This window comes from Oreochromis niloticus, linkage group LG15 (genome assembly GCF_001858045.2).
Source record: "Oreochromis niloticus isolate F11D_XX linkage group LG15, O_niloticus_UMD_NMBU, whole genome shotgun sequence".
NCBI classification, from domain to species: domain Eukaryota; kingdom Metazoa; phylum Chordata; class Actinopteri; order Cichliformes; family Cichlidae; genus Oreochromis; species Oreochromis niloticus.
Window position 1 is genome coordinate 22,995,030 of NC_031980.2, and position 17,646 is coordinate 23,012,675.

Sequence of the window (17,646 nt, forward strand, 5' to 3'; positions counted from 1 at the left end):
GGTTTAAAATAAATGCCTTTTCCTTATTCTTCTTGTCCAACAATGTTAAGTCTACTGTGGCCACGCGATGGTTCTTATCTCTCTGAGCGTTTCTACAATTCTCGCGATAGAACAAAACGGTCGCTCCCGATTGGATTAATCCAACTCTCGCGATGTTCCGGCCTCTTCCTTGGCCGTCGTTGACAGAGGTTAGTCGTGCCATTTTACCCTGGACTGGCTTTTCTGTTTTAAAATGTACTTTAAATGTGTTTAATGGCAAGGTTTACCCACAGTAAGGCAAGTGAAACCTGTGATAGCTTAGATTGTGTGATTTGCAGTATCGGATGGCCCATTTTAATGTCTAAATAAGACATAGTAGAGGGGCTCTGCTCAATGAGTTCGGCAAGCGAGTAGCAGCTAGCAACAGGCCGTGCATGTGTTCAGTTAGCCGCCACAAAACCAAGGGGAGGAGAGCTTAATTTTCAGGTTCGGCGGTTCAGCTCTTTTAATTTTGGCTAAAGTAGTTAATATGTATGTGCCGTTTTATGCCCATTGGGCTGTTATATCTATCTCCTTTGCTATTGTGGGCTAGCCCGGTTAGCTCAGAGGTGTTACGCCTGGAGGTTAGCGGTGCTCTGGGCTTTCAATAAAGGGTGGATATTAAATATGTTCGGATGCCGGTGGGTCTAACCTAAATGTTTTTATTTCTCCGTGCAGACACAAAGGCCATGTTCAGTACCAGCGCCAAAATAGTGAAGCCTAATGGCGAGAAGCCAGACGAGTTTGAGTCTGGGATCTCTCAGGTAAGAAACTCTAACGGCATCACAGATCCATGTATTATTGAAGCTTCAGTCCAGCTGAATGAGTAACTGTGGGAGCTTTTGGGGAGAAAACGGTAAAGGGCAGCATGGATTTATTGATCATGTTACATAACTGCACTATCTGTTAATGTGAGGCCAATTTTACATCAGATAACATTTAATTAAAACGGCACTGATTTTTTTTTTTTCTAAGTTTTCAAAGTGTGAAGGGGTTCATGTACAGTAACAGAACTCTTGTCTGTAAGTGACTATTAAACAGGAATTGTACTGTTGGTGGAATGTAAGGCTGTGTGTGATTGAGTCTTTAGTGTGATTTAATTATGACTCACATTAAACTCTCAACTGCGGGTTCTTCTCAGTCCTGTAAGGCTGAGTGTTTCATTGGGACAGCCTTGTTTGATGGTCTTGTCCACATACTGGTTGGTGGACTGATGGGGTGATGCAGCCTTAAAATTATATCATATTTCTGCCGCTCCTTTTCCAAAGACCGGCTGTCGTTGAAGTGTCTAATTTGAAGTGTGAACCTATTGAAACAAAGTACCAGCAGCACCAGCATTGTAGTGCAATAGTGGTGATACAGTATAAGTTCAGTAAGCAAAAAAAGTAACCAAGGTCATGTTTTGTCTTTCAAAAAAAGAAAAGGCAAGTAAAATAATGCACCTGTGAGCGTAGATCTAGTCCTGTTCCACATCGTCGGACAGAAAGCTGTATCCCTGGCTTAACTGATTAGTTTAACAATAACTGAAGTGATGTTTTAACCCTGCTCACTAGGCGGCTGTGGTATTCCTCGTCTAGCGTTCCCTAAAGCTTACCTGGTTGCTCTCATGGCGATCACTCAGCTGTCTCAGATTCTAACTCTGCTGTCTTGGACAGCAGCTGGTGATGGAAGTCTTTCTCCTTGCTGTGGAGAGATGTTGGAAGGTGATGTAATTCTGAACCTTCAGCAGCTGAAGCTCACTGAGGCTCAAGAGCATGACCATCACCAGTTGGAGTCCAAGATGGTGGAGTTGTTAGTCTGTCTTCAGGATGAAGAACCTACTGGTGCAGCAGCTGATAATTAAGTCTCACAAAATAACTTTCATTTTAAAAAAAACATTTTTTTAAATGGGGTTCTTTCGTCTCCTTTAGCGACCACATGGAACAGCTGCCATCGGTGGGATTGGGCTCGCCTTTTTTAATGTTAGAAGCAGAAATATGAAACTAATAGAAAATGTTTGAGCCAGTCAGAGGTAGGATGAGTGATGTGGTTCTGCTTCCTTTACTCATTTGACTGGTCTTTCCATAGGCTCTGCTCGAGCTGGAGATGAACTCTGACCTGAAGGCTCAGCTGAGAGAGCTGAACATCACTGCAGCAAAGGTGAGAGTTCACACGAGCCTGTGTGCATGAGCTTCATGTCATTTAATTATTTACATAACTGATACACAGATTTTGTTTTAACAAGCATGTTGCTGTGTTTGCTGCTTTTCACTGATTTAAAATCAAGGTTTAATTTATCTTTATGATAAGTTTTAAATCTAATCCGACGTGGACATCCAGAGAGTTGCTCTCCTGGCTCTGTCCTGGTGGCGTATGGGAGCGTAGCTCTGAGCCGAGACGTACAGTCCCGTTCCACAACGTCGGAGAGAAAACTCTGTCCCCGGCTGCTGGCTGGTGAGGACGAGCGTCCTGCATATTCCTACATCTTCCCAGAGTCCTTTGGGGCCATTACTGGGGAGCTAAACCATGCAGTGCACACTTTTTGATACGTACTGGTGTTATAAGTTGTTGTGTTTTACTAAAATTCTTTCGTACTAACCTAGAGCTAAATGCATGTTCATCCGAGTTTTAACAGCCACAGATTTAGGAAACATTAGGGCGTTTTCCTTCAAGGATCCAAAGCCGGGACTTGGGCACCTCGTGGAGAGCTCCTGCCCTGCCCAGATGGCATCACACCACACTTCAGAGCCCCTGTGCTCTTAAATGACTGCTGCTTTATTCTTTTCAGGAAATTGAGGTTGGTGGAAACAGGAAAGCCATCATCATCTTCGTTCCTGTCCCTCAGCTGAAGTCCTTCCAGAAGATTCAGGTGCGCCTGGTGAGGGAGCTGGAGAAGAAGTTCAGCGGAAAGCACGTGGTCTTCATTGCACAGGTGAGGATACCATCGCTGTGACTGTCAGGTTGATGACTGACTTGATATCCAGAAATATTACGTTTTGCTTTCAACCTGGATGCCTGGAAAAATTATTTAAAATGCATAACCCTGTTAAGAACAGGGGTGAGCTCAGGTATGTGTCCATGTGTTGCGGTGATTCTTTTATCCGACATGGATATCCAGAGAGTTGCTCTCCTGGCTCTGTCCTGGTGGCGTATGGGAGCGTAGCTCTGAGCCGAGACGTACAGTCCCGTTCCACAATGTCGGACAGAAAGCTCTGTCCCTGGCTGCCGGCCAGTGAGGACGAGCGTCCTGCATATTCCTACATCTTTCCAGAGTCCTTTGGGGCCATTACTGGGGAGCTAAACCATGCAGTGCACATCTTTTCAAATCAGGGTTCAACTTGTAGGTTGATAATGAAATAAAACCATTTTATCTAAGCAAGAATATCAGCCTGAACCTGATTGTTATCTTCATGCTGCTCTGTAGTTGCTTTTGTTTGCCCAAATCCTCGTTGGATATTAATTGAACAATTTCTGACTTTCAGAGGAGAATTCTGCCCAAACCCACCAGGAAAAGCCGCACAAAAAATAAGCAGAAGCGTCCCAGGAGGTGAGTGCAGAGAGTTGGCTTTAAATTTGATCTCACAGATTTCTGCCGCAAACTCACAAGAGTGCTATAATGGATCTGGAGTCTTTAAAGTTAGAGACTTTCCAGCTCTGACACTGATTCAAGTGAAAGAATGGAGGGAAGATGGTGCAATGATGAGCATTTCCACTAATACTTTTTTTTTCTCTCTCTCTCTCTTTTCGAGCTCATACTAAAACACTATAATGAACTTTAGCTGGCAGCGTTTACACTGTGCATAGTTTACTTTCATTTTTCTGAAAGTCAGTGTTCTCTGGGTTTCTTTCTATGGTTTGCAAAGTGATCAATCTTCTGTCACCTTCTCAGACCCCTTTTATCAGTCCACCTTTGGGTAGCCTGGTGGTGGTTACATGCGATTTACCACCACCTTGTGGAGGTACTGATGCAATGCATGCTACCAGATGCATGTGATGAAAATTAAGTTCTTCTGATATTCATTTTCATCACATGACTTTCATGCATCTGCAGTGCTCTCTTTAAGCTTTAGAAAGTGCTTTGTGTATAAATGATTTAAAAAAAAATTAATGTTAATACTGTGTTGAACCATCTTTTTTGAGGTAACACCCTTAAGATTTATTTCTCTCTGTCCTTCAAAATAAAATGTGAGGATAACTGTAAACTTAAATCTACAAATGTGATTCTAAAAAAAAAAAGGGGGAGAAAGGTTTATTAACTGGACAGAATGATGCTATAAACCCGGTGTTAAATCTAATCCGACGTGGACATCCAGAGAGTTGCTCTCCTGGCTCTGTCCTGGTGGCGTATGGGAGCGTAGCTCTGAGCCGAGACGTACAGTCCCGTTCCACAACGTTGGAGACAAAGCTCCGTCCCCGGCTGCTGGCTGGTGAGGACGAGCGTCCTGCATATTCCTACATCTTCCCAGAGTCCTTTGGGGCCATTACTGGGGAGCTAAACCATGCAGTGCACAGACTGATCATTAATAGAAACCAAAGATGGTATGACTGAATGTTTTTATGTTCTTTGAAGAGCTCATTTGTGCTGAAAGTTGGATCTTTGAAACGGCGCTGCAGGTGCTTTAGAAGGAAAACTTTACTGCTGTGATTATTGGTCCCCGGTTTATCCGAGCTACATCTTGGTAAAACAGAATAATCCGAAGTTCAGCTCGGACCAGGCTGACTAAAACTCGCAGTAAGATTTATTTAGAGGAAGTGAAACTCATTAAGGTACAATAGGGGTGCCCGATGCTTCTGTAAGTCATGGTCTGCCACCCCTCCAGTCTGCTTGAGGTGGCGGCTGTCTAGATTGGCATCCTGTTGATTGGCCTGTGGTTGTCGTGCAGGTCTGCAGCCGCACACATCGTGCAGTGGAGGCAGGCCTGCAGGGACCCATGGCTGCCCTTGGGAGACAAGCTTTGTGATCAACACCATGCCTCAGGTGTTGACCCTCAGGGCCTCACTCCCAAGATTAATGCTGTAACATAAAACTATTATCGGGAAAAATGTTTTACTTTACTGAAATAAAATAAAAACCAGACTTGAGGAGGAAGAAATGTCTTGTGTTAGTATTGCTCAAAGTTATTAACACGAGCAGGATGTCAGCATGGTTAAGTGTTTCTGCCCACGATAAATACCCCACCAGTGTAGAGAAGTAATAAAAGCTCAAGTAGAACCTAAAGCTTTCAACCAATAAGAACTGAACTGAAGCGCGCAAACTCGCTGTGGACACACACTGAAACTAAACTGAGTTGGAAATGAAGCATTAATGATTTTTTTTTTTTTCTTTCCCCCCATTCTTCCCTCAGCCGCACTCTGACCGCGGTCCACGACGCCATCTTGGAGGACCTGGTGTTCCCCAGTGAGATCGTGGGTAAGAGGATCAGAGTGAAACTGGACAGCAGCAGGCTCATCAAGGTCCACCTGGACAAGGCTCAGCAGAACAACGTCGAACACAAAGTGAGTTTTAAAGCAGCGGAGGCGTCTGCATGTTCAGGAAACATGAATAACGATGATTTCAAATGTCAGTCTTTAACTTATTAATCAATGGATGGATTGTTTAGTGTGGAAAATGTCAGGTTGTCACACCAAACGCCTCCCAAAAACGTGATTTATTACAAGGATAAGACATGGAGCACGTGTCCATCGGTTAAATTTCTGGAGATGTTTTAAGTCAGAAACCTTGTTCCGACATGGACATCCAGAGAGTTGCTCTCCTGGCTCTGTCCTGGTGGCGTATGGGAGCGTAGCTCTGAGCCGAGACGTACAGTCCCGTTCCACAATGTCGGACAGAAAGCTCTGTCCCTGGCTGCCGGCCAGTGAGGACGAGCGTCCTGCATATTCCTACATCTTTCCAGAGTCCTTTGGGGCCATTACTGGGGAGCTAAACCATGCAGTGCACAGACTGATCATAAACAGACACTGAATTTATCGCTTAACTTGTTCTTTACTTTGAGTTTTATGCAGAGATCAAAGTCCAACTTCAGTTTCTGTTTGTGTCTGTTCAAGAAACCAAAATCCAAGGGTTGTATTAAATACAACATACTGGCATAAAAAAATCGACCTGTTTAAATCCTTCAGCTGCAGACGGGAGTATGTCCTGCAGCCTTACTTGTTGTTGTAGTTGTTTTTATATTATGTAAAGAAAAAGTGATGATGGTAAATAAGAGGCAGGTTAAGTTAAACTAACGCTGATTTTAATGTTTCCTGATTCAGGTGGAGACCTTCTCTGGTGTCTACAAGAAGCTCACAGGCAAAGACGTCGTGTTTGAATTCCCAGAATTCCAGCTGTAAATGCAGATGACAAAATAAAATTTGTTTACTGTCAATACTGCTGCAGGTGGTGGTCTTTGATTTCCTTTTCAGAGGACATGTTGGAGACCAAAGGAGCACTATTAAGCTTTTCAAACAATATATGTCAGTTATTAATAACCTGTTGGTATGCGGGAGCAAAATCTTCAGCCCTGTTGAGAATCCATGCAGGCAGGCAGGGATGGGACTTTATTTTGATTGGCACGCCATTCGCAAAAGCTCAGATCATACCATTACGGGAAAGAAATTTTGTACAATTATAGTCCAAAGATTTCATGCTGAAAGATTTCTTTGTCACAGTAGCTTTTTTTTTCCTATCAAGAAATGCCACCTTACTGTTTAAAAGGAAAACCTTTTTTTTTTAAATGACAAGAACTGATATAAATCATACATTTACAGACATCATACACACACTTCATAAATACTGATGTTGCCCCTGTGTGCATTTTACCTGTGGCCCTCAATCATAAACAGGATCCCAACATTGGTTGTCTTTAATCTGATGACACCTAGAGGCCAAATCCAGGAGTTTTAATAAAGCGTTTTGTTGGAGCCTCAACCTCCTGAAGCTGGTTTGTTGAAATCGCTTTTTCAAACTTGAATGAATGTGGAGAAATGTCAGTACTGGGTTCCTACAGTGTGCTGTAAAACAATGACTCAACAAAATGAGAAACTTCAAACGTTTTACTGCAAATATACAATAAATACAGCAAAACGCAAAATATTTACAGACTTTAAAACCTGTCTTTCACCAATGCAGCACCAGTTTAGACCCAGTTCTACTTTCAGTGCTTTTTGGGAACCTGTTCCCACATTTCCACCAGTTTTGAGAGCAGAATATTTTCACAGCATTTCTAGAGTTTATAGATGTATTGCATTCAGAAGACTGAATAGAACATGTTCTTACAGTGTTATTTCATTCCGCTCATGGAAACAAAGCACGCGTATGATGAAGTATCCTATACCTGAATGTAAAAACAAACGCATGAATTATTGTAAATGTTAAATCAAGGCATCGGCTTGATGATGAGCAGATTCAAACCCAGCGTTCGACCGCAGCCCCAGCTTTAATGGGATTTTTGTGTTGTGATAAAAATGTTAGACATCCCCAAGACGACACTGCAGTGAACAAGTTCAGAGGTAGAAAACAAGCTGCCGTAAAATCATTGCTTCAGACTTGTTCACACAACAAAGTATCAACAAATATAAACAGATCCCGCCTCTCCTTTCACTGAAAATGCATTTAAATCTTTGCAAACGTCAACATTTGCTTTTACTTTGAGTAAACTTTAACACTGCTGATAACTGGAAGGGACACCTGACATGAACTCAGCTCCTGAATCCAGATTAGTTGTAATATTTTATTTACAACAACAAGTTAAGGCGTAGAAGGTTCGACTCCTGGCTGCTCTGGTGCATGTCAAGTCGTCCTTGGGCAAGATCCTGAACGCTGAGTTGCTCCCGCATCCATCAGAGTGTGAATGTTAGATAGAAAGCACTTAGACATAGAAAAGGGTGGATGTGGATTTGTGTGAACGTGTTCAATAAAACGCTTTGAGTGCTCAGGAAGAGTAGATAGAAAAGCACTGAATAAGAACCAGTCCATATACTGAGTTAATGTCTACCAGATTTTTAAAATTTAAACAAAAGTATTTGTGAAGCTGTGACTCAACACGTCAATTTTTTCCAATTTCAAAGAATCCTTCCAAAAGTTCCTGAATCCAACACTTTAGTCACTTCTAAGCTGGAATGAGCCCCACTTCACATAAAACCATCATGCAGATCCATCATTACCTTTGGAGTATTCCTGCTAAAGAAACAAACTGAAAAAAGTCACACAAGCTACTTGGTGGAGGTCATCTCTTTTTAAATAAAATAAACAGAAATCATATATAAAAAATACATCCACAAAAATAAAGCAAACCTACTAAAAAATACAAATTAATCAAATACAAATTAAAGTTTTGGCTTGAAATTAAAAACAGTGTTTCCTAAGCCTTGAAGACCCGCAAACATTCCAATCTGCTGCGTGAATAGAAGTGAGGTGAAAAGCGTTGTTTAAAGGTTAACCTCAAGTAAACTTGTGGCATTGTTATTCGATCCAGAGTAGAAACCAACTTCCTCTCATCACAGGATGATGGTGGGGTTTAGACATTTCTGTCTTTCAGTGTCTTTCAGACTTCATAAGTGTGAAAACGTTACTGTACAGCAGTGTTGAGCAGGTCTAAAATCTCAGACACTATCTCTGTGAAGGTTCTCACTCATCCAGGTCATCGTAGTCAAAGGAGTTTGCAAAGAAAAGCGTCTGGACTTCTTTAAGTTGCTTGAAGATGTTTCACCTCTCATCCGAGAAGCTTCTTCAGTTCTAAGGTCAAATGGCCGAGAGTCCCAGATTTAAACCCAGTGGGAGTATCCCCCCAAGGAGGGACAAAGGACCCTCTGGTGATCCTCTAATCACATGTGCCAAGGTGTGAAAGCGGGTGTGGGACCTAATCAGCCAAGGTTTCGGGTGAGCTCATTGTGAAACCTGGCCCCACCTTGTCATGTGAATTCCTGAGGTCAGATGGCCCAGGATGTGAGTGGGCGTTAAGTCGACTCTCGGCCATTTGACCTTAGAACTGAAGAAGCTTCTCGGATGAGAGGTGAAACGTCTTCAAGCAACTTAAAGAAGTCCAGACGCTTTTCTTTGCAAACTCCTTTGACTCAGACACTATCCCGTCTGGGCTTTGTGGCACCCTCTGCTTCCTGGTTGCGCTGAAGGATATCTTGCAGCAGGATGGTGTTGGAGAGTCTCCACTCCCTGTACATGAGCGCTGTGAGATTTGGTTCATTCAGGATCTGCTCCAAAGCCAGCAGCTCGGACTCTTTAGCCTGAAAAACACGAGTGTTAGAAACATGCAGTGATCCTCCATCAGGCATCAGCTGATGGAGGAAACCAAACAGGGTGTAGATTACTCTAATGTTTATAGTTGTGGGTGTCCCCAAAAGCAGGTCAGTTCCCATTAACTCCCTTGTTAAAATGTCCAGCAATAGTTTGGAGATATTATTATTAATAAAGATAGAGGCAGTCACAGAAGTAGTCTCCTTGAATAAAAATCTAGGGATTTATTAGAGAGTCAATCTGCGTGTCAACATAGATTGACCCTGTATTATGCCAGATAGCTAGCATTAGCTGATAGCTTAGCAATTCAACATTGCAGTTGGCCATTGATCAAAGACCATCAATGGCCATGAGTACCATTAATTATTGATCACCAACCAAACTAAATTAACACGGCAGTCGCCAAAAACACTGTCATCGAGGCCTGAAAATGTGGTGTCTAGAAATGCATGGGTATCTTGCAGGCTTTTATGTTTTAAATTTACATCTTTTAAAGTTTTATTTTAATGACTTTATTACCTGATAAAGTTGACTTCTTGTTCTGAGTGAGTTATTTGAAGGTATAAGTACAAGTACATAGGGCTTGTAAAGTCAAATTTTAAAAGTCGATTAGTGTTTTTTTTAAATTGCTGTTACAGCAATCACCATGAGGAATGTGACAATAATATGAACAAGCTTGGTGAGCAAATTAAGACCAGTGGGAGCAGCTGACGGAGAGGTCTTCCAAACAACTCTGGCCGTGGTGAAAGTATGTGGATAATAAAGGATCTTGAACACCCTCTGCACCAGTTACCAGACATGCAGCCGAACACTAACATCTGTTACAGCTCTGCTGCTTCAAGGACAGGTGCAGAAAATCCTTACCACCATGATACCTGCATTCATTTTCAAGAATAGCTCCTTATTGTATCATATTCGTATGTGTATTTCTATGTAATTGACTGTTGTTACACAGTAATTTCCCAAATTTTGGGATAAATAAAGAATTTCTTATTTGATATTATCTAAGTATGTGGTTTAGCTTCATATATTAAACTGGCTGTAAACATGTTTATTTCGACTGTAAAGTTGGACACTTTACCACGTCTTTTGTGATTGACTCACTTTTGGAGCCAGGCTCAAGCAGCCATTAGAGGAATCAACACGCTGTTTGGATTCCTCCATCAGCTGATGAATGACGGCCCTTTGACATTTCAGCCCCAGGGTCTGCTGCTTGATAACAGTACGTGTAACTGAGTACCCTAACCCTTTCATTTTTTGGCATTTAGTTAAAGACAAAAGTTCAGACTCACCTTTAATGTGCTTTTGAGTATCCGGACCAGGTGAACCTTTTCATTGACTTTTTCATTCTTACATCGCCGGATAAACGAGGCTCTGAAGTCCCTCTGAAATTTCTGTCCAGTTGGAGAGAGGCTGGCTGCTTTCAGATGGTTGTAGAGGCTCTCCATCTCATCTGGCATTTTTTCTGGAAACAGGAAGAAATCAGTAAGTTTAAGTAGCAGCAGACGACATGATAACCACGTGTAGCTGCAGGTGTTTACCCTTGACTGTGCCCTCCTCTTTTTCCTCTCTAACATCAATTAGAGGAGGAGTCTGTGCTCCGCTGGTTTCATCCTGCTTGGGGAGGTCCAGCCAGGACAGACGACCGCCGCCCTCGGAAACTGGCCTTTGTCTTCGGTTTTTGCTCAAAGAGCTTGCAGCCGAGCTGGTTCTACTTCTGCTTTCAGTGATTATTGAGGAGACAGTGGGGAGTGAGGTGCAGGATAAAGACTCCCAGGGAGGCTGAAGACGGTTTCCCTGTGAAAAGGACAGAATGTGTTTCAGAATATGTTTTCAGTAACTTTAAATTTAGGATTAACCCTTGATTAACCCCTATCCCAGTGAGAGATACACCCTGCACAAGTTGTCAGTCTGTCACAGGACTAACACAGAGAGACAAACAGTTCACACTCACGGGCATGCTAGAATCATCAATCAACCTGACCCCATACACATCTTTGGAATATGGGAAGAAACTGGAGAAAACCCACTCAGAAATCAGGAGAACACACCTATCAAATGTTTAAACTGAGCAAGTGTACCATTTTAAATAAAATTATGATATCTCTTTATCTCTTTTTGAATCTTCTTTTCAAATTTTATGGCAGGAACACATGTCAGAATAGTCTGATAGAGGACTCTAGCTGCTCAGCAACTCTGGATCTTCCTTGTTGTATTTTTGGTTTCATGATGCTCCAGAGTTTCGTTGACCTACTAATGATCATGTGCCAAGGTATGAAAAAGGATGTGGGTCATTATCAGGACATGTGCGCGCCATGACCTCCCCTGTGTTACCCATTCTAGCCAACCTTTGTATGGAGGAAGTGGAAGTGGCTAGGTGGAACAGTAAAGGAACAGCACCTAGACACTGGTACAGATACGTGGATGACACCAATTGTTCACGTGAATCATTGTTCACGTCAACTCAGTGATATAACAAAGGATAATAGTTTGCTGTTTCTGGACTGTGCTGTGAACACTGAGGAGAATGGAAACCTCAACATTGAAGTTTACCGGAAGCCCACGCACACAGACCATTAACTAATCCTATACTACCACTACCATCTGGAAGAAACTTAGAATAATCAGGACCCTGCAACAGCAGGCAGAGACTGTTCCCTCTAAGCCATCAGGGAAAGAAAAGGAACACACACATGTAAAGGTTATCCCAGCTTTCATCAAATCAGCAAAGATGTATAGTTAAGACTTAAAGAAACTCAAAGAAGTCCAGTCGCTTTTCCTGCCAAGATCCTTAGATTATCTGAAATCAGTGTGCTGGAATAATTAAGTGAAGTTCGAGCTGGGATTCTGTGAGGGTTGGAGTAATTATTAAAGGAAGAGAATTACAATGAATGCAATGCTTTTGTTGTTTTCATTAAGTGCATAATACGTGGTCTCTCCTTTAAAGATGGACAAAGCTTCTGTGTCTACAAGTGAACCCTCTGAGATAGTCCAGCATAATTTCAGACCTTGGTTCTCACCATGCCAAGGTGTGAATTGTTTGTAATGGTTTTTCACACCATGTCATCATGGGTCAAGGTGTGATTGGGGGTTAAAACACAATGTAATTGTTCTGAAGTCTACATTAAATGTGGCTGCTAGTTGGTTTAGGATGTCACCACCTCTGGTCTGTGATGTGACCATCACAGACCAGGTGGTCTCACCTGTCTCATGTAATCAATCACATGATGAGAGGGCGGTCAAGCAACTTTGAAAACCACTTATAAGGTGACAAAACCACGAAAAGTTAAACACCTGGGACTAATACCACCTTCCAATTACCTTGGAAGTCGAATGGAAACTTGACAGTAATGTCACTCCTGAGTTTAGTGCGGTCCAGTAGTAGGTTGGAAAAGAAGAACTTGTTTTGGTTCTTAGAAAGGTAGATCCAATCATGTATCGTTCCCTGCTGCCATTGTTAACTTTGGGTTAGTTGGGCTGCTCCAACTTTATGAATAGGAAATCCAAATTGAGGGGGAATTCCAGATGAAGATCTGAATCTGGAACAAGGCCTAGGAGCTGGGTACTCAGCTTTTAGTGCCCCAGTACACCCACCAGCACAGGTTGCCACAGCTACGTACCATTTAAACCAGCATTTACAGTGTGCGCACCCACCACAGTATCTTTCTGAACAATAGGTTTTCCCATTCAGTCAAAAGTTCCACATCAGCACTGTTACAGAAGGTCAAAACTGAACACAAAGTAATCACAGAGTTTGAGGATTTTTTGTTTTCAGAAAGGGTTGGGGTTAAAAAACCAACACAGTCTTATACAAAATTGAGAGATGCACCACTGGCTGAAACAACACCAAAGCAACGACTTGTTCCAGTGGATGTACATCACTTTTGTCGTATGGCGTCAACCATGGGGGAAAACAGCGAGCATAATGTCCCCATCACAACTGAAGAAGACAAAATGTCATCAAAAAGTCCACTTGACTTCAAATCAAGTACTTAACACTACCACGACCTGAATGACTGAAAACCTACTCAGGAAGAAAAAACCCAACCTCCAAACCCCCCAATTCCCACTCAGAACGAGCCCAGTCAAGATCTGGTACCGGACCCCCTCAAAACATTCCCTAAAGTCTCATGTTCATCCCAGACAGGTCAGAACTTCTTTGGCCTCATCATGCACAAAGTCAGCTTGTATTAATGTTATTGATCAGTGTACATAAAGATGGGCATCATGATGACACCCCAAACTGATGCCAAGGTATTTCAGAAACTGGTGTTACCAACTTTGGTTTCAAATCAAATCAATCAAAATCAATACAACAGCCTGAACAAACTTTGCCAGAGTTTTCCTCAGTGGTCATCTGTGGTACTGCAACTAAAAATGCTGCAGCCCAAAGACCATTTGTTCCCAAATGTATAACCCCTCTACGGTATGGTTAGTACCTATTTTACTTTCACATTAAGCTCTTTTTTATGGACTTCATGCATTTACTTACATTTTGGGTGGCTACTGAATCCAGCTGAGAGTCAAGAGAAGAAAACGACATGTCTTCTTCATCCTGATCACTGCCCTCACTGTAGCGCTCTGCACACACATAAGAGAAATGCATAAATAGAGAAAATGTAAAGGAACCAAAGCAGAAAATAAATAGATGATGTGTGAAGGAAACTAGAGGATCAACAGATCGGCGAAAGAGATAACATGAGACAAGAAATGGGAAGACACGTGAAGATGTGATGAAAGAAAAAATGAAAAAGAAAGAAAAACTGAGAAAGGGTAAGGGAAAGGGTAAATGCGAAAAAAGGAATGAAACTGGAAAGGAAGATTTAGCAAAGGGAAAGGGAGAGGAAGTTTTTCAAGGAAAAACGATATGAAAAGGGAAAAATAGGAAGACTGCTTCAAAGGAAGGAAGATAGGCGAAAGGGACAGGAATGGGGAAAGAAATTTTAGAAAACCAAATGTGTAAAGATGGAAAGGAAAGCTGGGATGATCAAAGAAAAGAAGAGGGTCCAGTGTGTAAAAAGTTAGTAGTAAGACAGATACATTAGTGAGAAGTAACTGTGGTCAGAAGTTTACAGACACTCATCATGAGTATGTCATGGTATTTTTTGGCATTAATGATTCCTCTGCACAGTTCTTTTTCCACAGTGGAATGATTGCACAGCACACAACTCTAATGACTCTGAAAAAACAGGACTTTTCGAGCTTTTGAGTGTATCCACATATTTTCATTCGGGCTGAGGTCAGGGCTTTGGCCATTCTAAGAGCTTAATGTTAGTTTGCTTTAACCAGTTTTAATGTATTTGGGATCACTGTCCCACAGGAACACCCAAATGTGTTAGTTTCAAATGTAGAGTTGAGGCAATGTAGAAGAATTGGCAGATAGTCCTTCTTCTTTACTTTTTGTGGTGGACAGGGGTCAGTATGGGCACCCTGACTGGCCTGTAACTATGCACACCATGTGTATTCTGACACCTTTCTATCAGAACCAGCATAAACTTTTTCAGGAATTTAAGCTACAACGTCTCGTCTGCTGGATTGGCCACACAGGCCAGCCTTTGCTCCCTACGTGCATCAGTTAGCCTTGGCCCCCCGTGACCCTGTCACTGGTCCACCACCGTTCCCTCCTTGGACACCTTTTGACAGATACTGACCCCTGCAGACTAGAAGCACCACACAAGAGCTGCACGTTTGTAGGTGCTCTGTCCCGGATGTCTAGCTGTCACAGTCTGGCCCGTGTTGTTCAAATCTTTATGCCAGTTTCTGAGAACAAAATGTTCACCCTTATGTGCCTCACACACTAACAGTTGCCACCATGAAGATCAGTGTTATTCATGTCGCCCTTCAGTGGTCATAATTTTACGCCTGATTCAAAGAGTTCAAAGAAATTATTAAAAGCCCAGAGTTACCCTGACAGTCATGCTCGTGAGTGTGTGGAAACTTCAGCTGCAGCTGTGTCACCATCATCACTTTCTTGCTGTGGTAGATTCTTATTTTTAATCCTCTCACCTTCACTGTTGATTGCCTCATCTAGTTCAGCTGCTTCTGTTAGTTTACTGATCCATCTGGACACACACATGCGCACACACACACACACACACACACACACTGCATTAAATTCTATAAATGACACACAACATTGAACATACTACACAGTGTACTGCAGTGACTCAATAAAAAGAAAGATGACATTAAAACTCGGGGAAGAGGAAATGAATGTACTTTGTGACAAAGAATAGTGATAGTTATTAGTTCAGAGTAAAGTTTCTCAGCCACCACTGGCTGAACTGCAAATGTCACTAATTCGAGGCTTCACTCTTTTCTATAAAACTAATAAGCCACTAAAGTCAGGAGAGGACATTCTGAGACAAGCATGTCTGCAAAATCTCAACAGTTCCTGCTTTATGTGGATCAGTTTGAAAAGTTATAATGACATTTTCTGCTGGTATAAATCCTGGAAGTGGGCCTAAGATGCTGATTTCCAGCATCGCATGCATTACCAGAGTCAACGACCCCATTTAAGCCAACCTCTGATTGGCTGCTCTATGTGTAAGGTTTAAACAACAGATGTTAGGGGCAGCTCTATCCAAATCTCTATAACATCATTCAGCACCAAGTGTATAAAAACTGTCAAAAGCAATATTTTATAGAAGAATTCATTCCTGTAAGTGTACACAGTCAATGGCAGGAAATAAAGAGAAGCAGAATTGGTCAACTTTTTCAAAAATACATATGATAAAATAATAAAAATGGGTTAAAAGTACTCACTTATTCATTTCTATGTAGCTCTCAGCACCAATAATAATAGTCACAACAGTCGGATGACTGGCTGTTATGACACTGAAACACAACACAGAGCAAAGTAATGATAAATTCAATGCGCTATATAAAGCAAACAGTTGGTGAAGATGTGGAAAACAAATGCCTTGCAGCGGATCTCTCACCACTGAGATATTTTTTTAAGATGCTTTAGCAACAGAGGGTGCACAAACAGCTGAGTAAGTCTTGTGGTTTAAGAGGGGGGGAAAAAAAAACATGTCATACTATTTCTTCCTGGAGGTTTTGGCCTGTTCGATGGTAAAGCCTGACAGGTTGATGAATCCATCAGCTTTCTCAGCCTGCAGAGAGGAGCAAAAAAAGCTCAGAAAAACTGACTAGAAACCCTTTAATGCAGTGAAGTCTGCAGAAAACAACGTGTCTGTATCTCAGGTTCCTGTGTGATCTCAGCAAAGTGTCAGTGGTCAGAGTCAGAGGATGCACATCGCTGCGGACTGTGCTCTGTCTGTCTGTTTGGTTGCAGTTTGACCTACTTTGTGTCTTAGTGTGGTTTGACTATATGCTATTTAAATTTACAGCTTCACAGAAACAAAGGGATTTACATATAATTCTTAACTTATAAGAAATGTTTCTATTTAAACCCATTTATATGGAATATTAATTTGTATCAAAGCAGAAACTTAAAAAGTTTCAAAACCACGTAATTTAGTTATTAATTTTTCAAAAAATTGTCATGTGTGTCACACACAGGCAGCACTTCCTCTAAGGCTCACTTCAACAGTGAGTCAGGCCCCACAGACTCCCATGTTAAAACCTCAGCCTGCTTCAACAACAGTTTGGACTTCAACTGCAAAGGTTATTTTTGTGCATAACTCACCCCCTTAAAATCTATTTAGAGCTCCCCTCCACTTTTTAAAGCCACTAAACTAGATATCTTGGGCATGTTCATGGCTTTTGGAGCAACTTTGATGCAATTGTCTGACACATCATATCCAAAAGTTTCACAAGGTCACTGCGTGTACAGGTAAACATCGTGAGATATTTAGTTCTACTTTTGCTCTGCGTGATGTCACAGAGTTAGGTACCCATAATATGGTCAACTCAGACACCAAAAGCCCCACCCAACCTCTATTTAAACCTTTTTAGGAGGGGCAACCAATCAGAATTAAGCTGGCTTCAAGGTAGGGTGGGCAGCTCAAATAAGGATAGAGGATGAAATGAGGGGTATAAGATAAAGAAGGTTTATTTTGAACTGTGAATCATGCAAAGCTACTCTAATAGAGTCCAAGACTAAGAATACAGCGCTCATTCATGTTTTGCAAAGGCTGCACAAACCGGGAACAGATCTTCTGAAGCTAATCGCACCTGTCACACCTGAAATCTACTGCACGTTGTCTGAGCTGTAGGGTTTAACTGTGAGATAACTGTGGCTCACCATCTTGTCACTGTACCAGTACAGAGAGCTCCTCTGCAGGACAAACCAGTATCTCTTCCACCTGCTTCCCAGGAAGCTACGGCTCTCCTTCTTGCGGTGCAGCCAGCCCTGACAGTCCACCGCTCCCAGGTCTTTGACTGAAACCCGACGCCGACTCATGGCTGCAGATGACTCTGCAGGAGAAGGAGGAAGGCAGGTTAGAGGTTCAGAT

The 17,646-nt window shown here is 42.1% G+C and overlaps 2 protein-coding genes and 4 non-coding genes across 6 annotated transcripts in view; 5 read left to right on the plus strand and 1 right to left on the minus strand.

Moving 5' to 3' along the window:
• The first annotated feature begins 78 nt into the window (after positions 1 to 78).
• On the plus strand, positions 79 to 6,362 carry rps7 (ribosomal protein S7). Its single transcript, XM_019345832.2, has 7 exons — positions 79 to 188; positions 697 to 782; positions 2,086 to 2,157; positions 2,786 to 2,929; positions 3,480 to 3,544; positions 5,343 to 5,493; positions 6,250 to 6,362. The coding sequence occupies exons 2-7, from the start codon at positions 708 to 710 to the stop codon at positions 6,325 to 6,327; spliced, it is 585 nt and encodes a 194-aa protein (XP_019201377.1). The 5' UTR covers positions 79 to 188; positions 697 to 707; the 3' UTR covers positions 6,328 to 6,362.
• On the plus strand, positions 2,321 to 2,538 carry LOC112842547 (small nucleolar RNA SNORA73 family). The gene has a single exon (XR_003214359.1). It is a non-coding gene; the product is annotated as a small nucleolar RNA SNORA73 family (small nucleolar RNA).
• Positions 3,099 to 3,316, plus strand: LOC112842549 (small nucleolar RNA SNORA73 family). Its single transcript, XR_003214361.1, has one exon. It is a non-coding gene; the product is annotated as a small nucleolar RNA SNORA73 family (small nucleolar RNA).
• LOC112842548 (small nucleolar RNA SNORA73 family) lies at positions 4,294 to 4,511 on the plus strand. Its single transcript, XR_003214360.1, has one exon. It is a non-coding gene; the product is annotated as a small nucleolar RNA SNORA73 family (small nucleolar RNA).
• Positions 5,722 to 5,939, plus strand: LOC112842550 (small nucleolar RNA SNORA73 family). The gene has a single exon (XR_003214362.1). It is a non-coding gene; the product is annotated as a small nucleolar RNA SNORA73 family (small nucleolar RNA).
• Positions 6,363 to 6,698: 336 nt separating the features above from the next.
• cnksr3 (cnksr family member 3) overlaps positions 6,699 to 17,646 on the minus strand; it is a 62,474-nt gene continuing 51,526 nt past the window's right edge. The window contains exons 15-23 of the mRNA XM_005452411.4: positions 17,436 to 17,608; positions 16,268 to 16,341; positions 15,992 to 16,063; positions 15,233 to 15,288; positions 13,719 to 13,807; positions 10,768 to 11,023; positions 10,519 to 10,691; positions 9,060 to 9,216; positions 6,699 to 8,588 (exon numbers count right to left, since the gene is read on the minus strand). Of these exons, the coding sequence (XP_005452468.2) occupies positions 8,578 to 8,588; positions 9,060 to 9,216; positions 10,519 to 10,691; positions 10,768 to 11,023; positions 13,719 to 13,807; positions 15,233 to 15,288; positions 15,992 to 16,063; positions 16,268 to 16,341; positions 17,436 to 17,608 (1,061 nt within the window). The 3' untranslated portion in view covers positions 6,699 to 8,577. The remainder of the gene's footprint in view (positions 8,589 to 9,059; positions 9,217 to 10,518; positions 10,692 to 10,767; positions 11,024 to 13,718; positions 13,808 to 15,232; positions 15,289 to 15,991; positions 16,064 to 16,267; positions 16,342 to 17,435; positions 17,609 to 17,646) is intronic.

What these genes read in the sequence shown, in the direction of transcription:
- rps7 (XM_019345832.2), top strand. Translation starts at nt 708, where the DNA reads ATGTTCAGTACCAGCGCCAAAATAGTGAAGCCTAATGGCGAGAAGCCA. An exon ending in ACGTGGTCTTCATTGCACAG is followed by an intron (nt 2,930 to 3,479) that starts GTGAGGATACCA and finishes TCTGACTTTCAG; the next exon opens with AGGAGAATTCTGCCCAAACC. An exon ending in AAGCAGAAGCGTCCCAGGAG is followed by an intron (nt 3,545 to 5,342) that starts GTGAGTGCAGAG and finishes TTCTTCCCTCAG; the next exon opens with CCGCACTCTGACCGCGGTCC.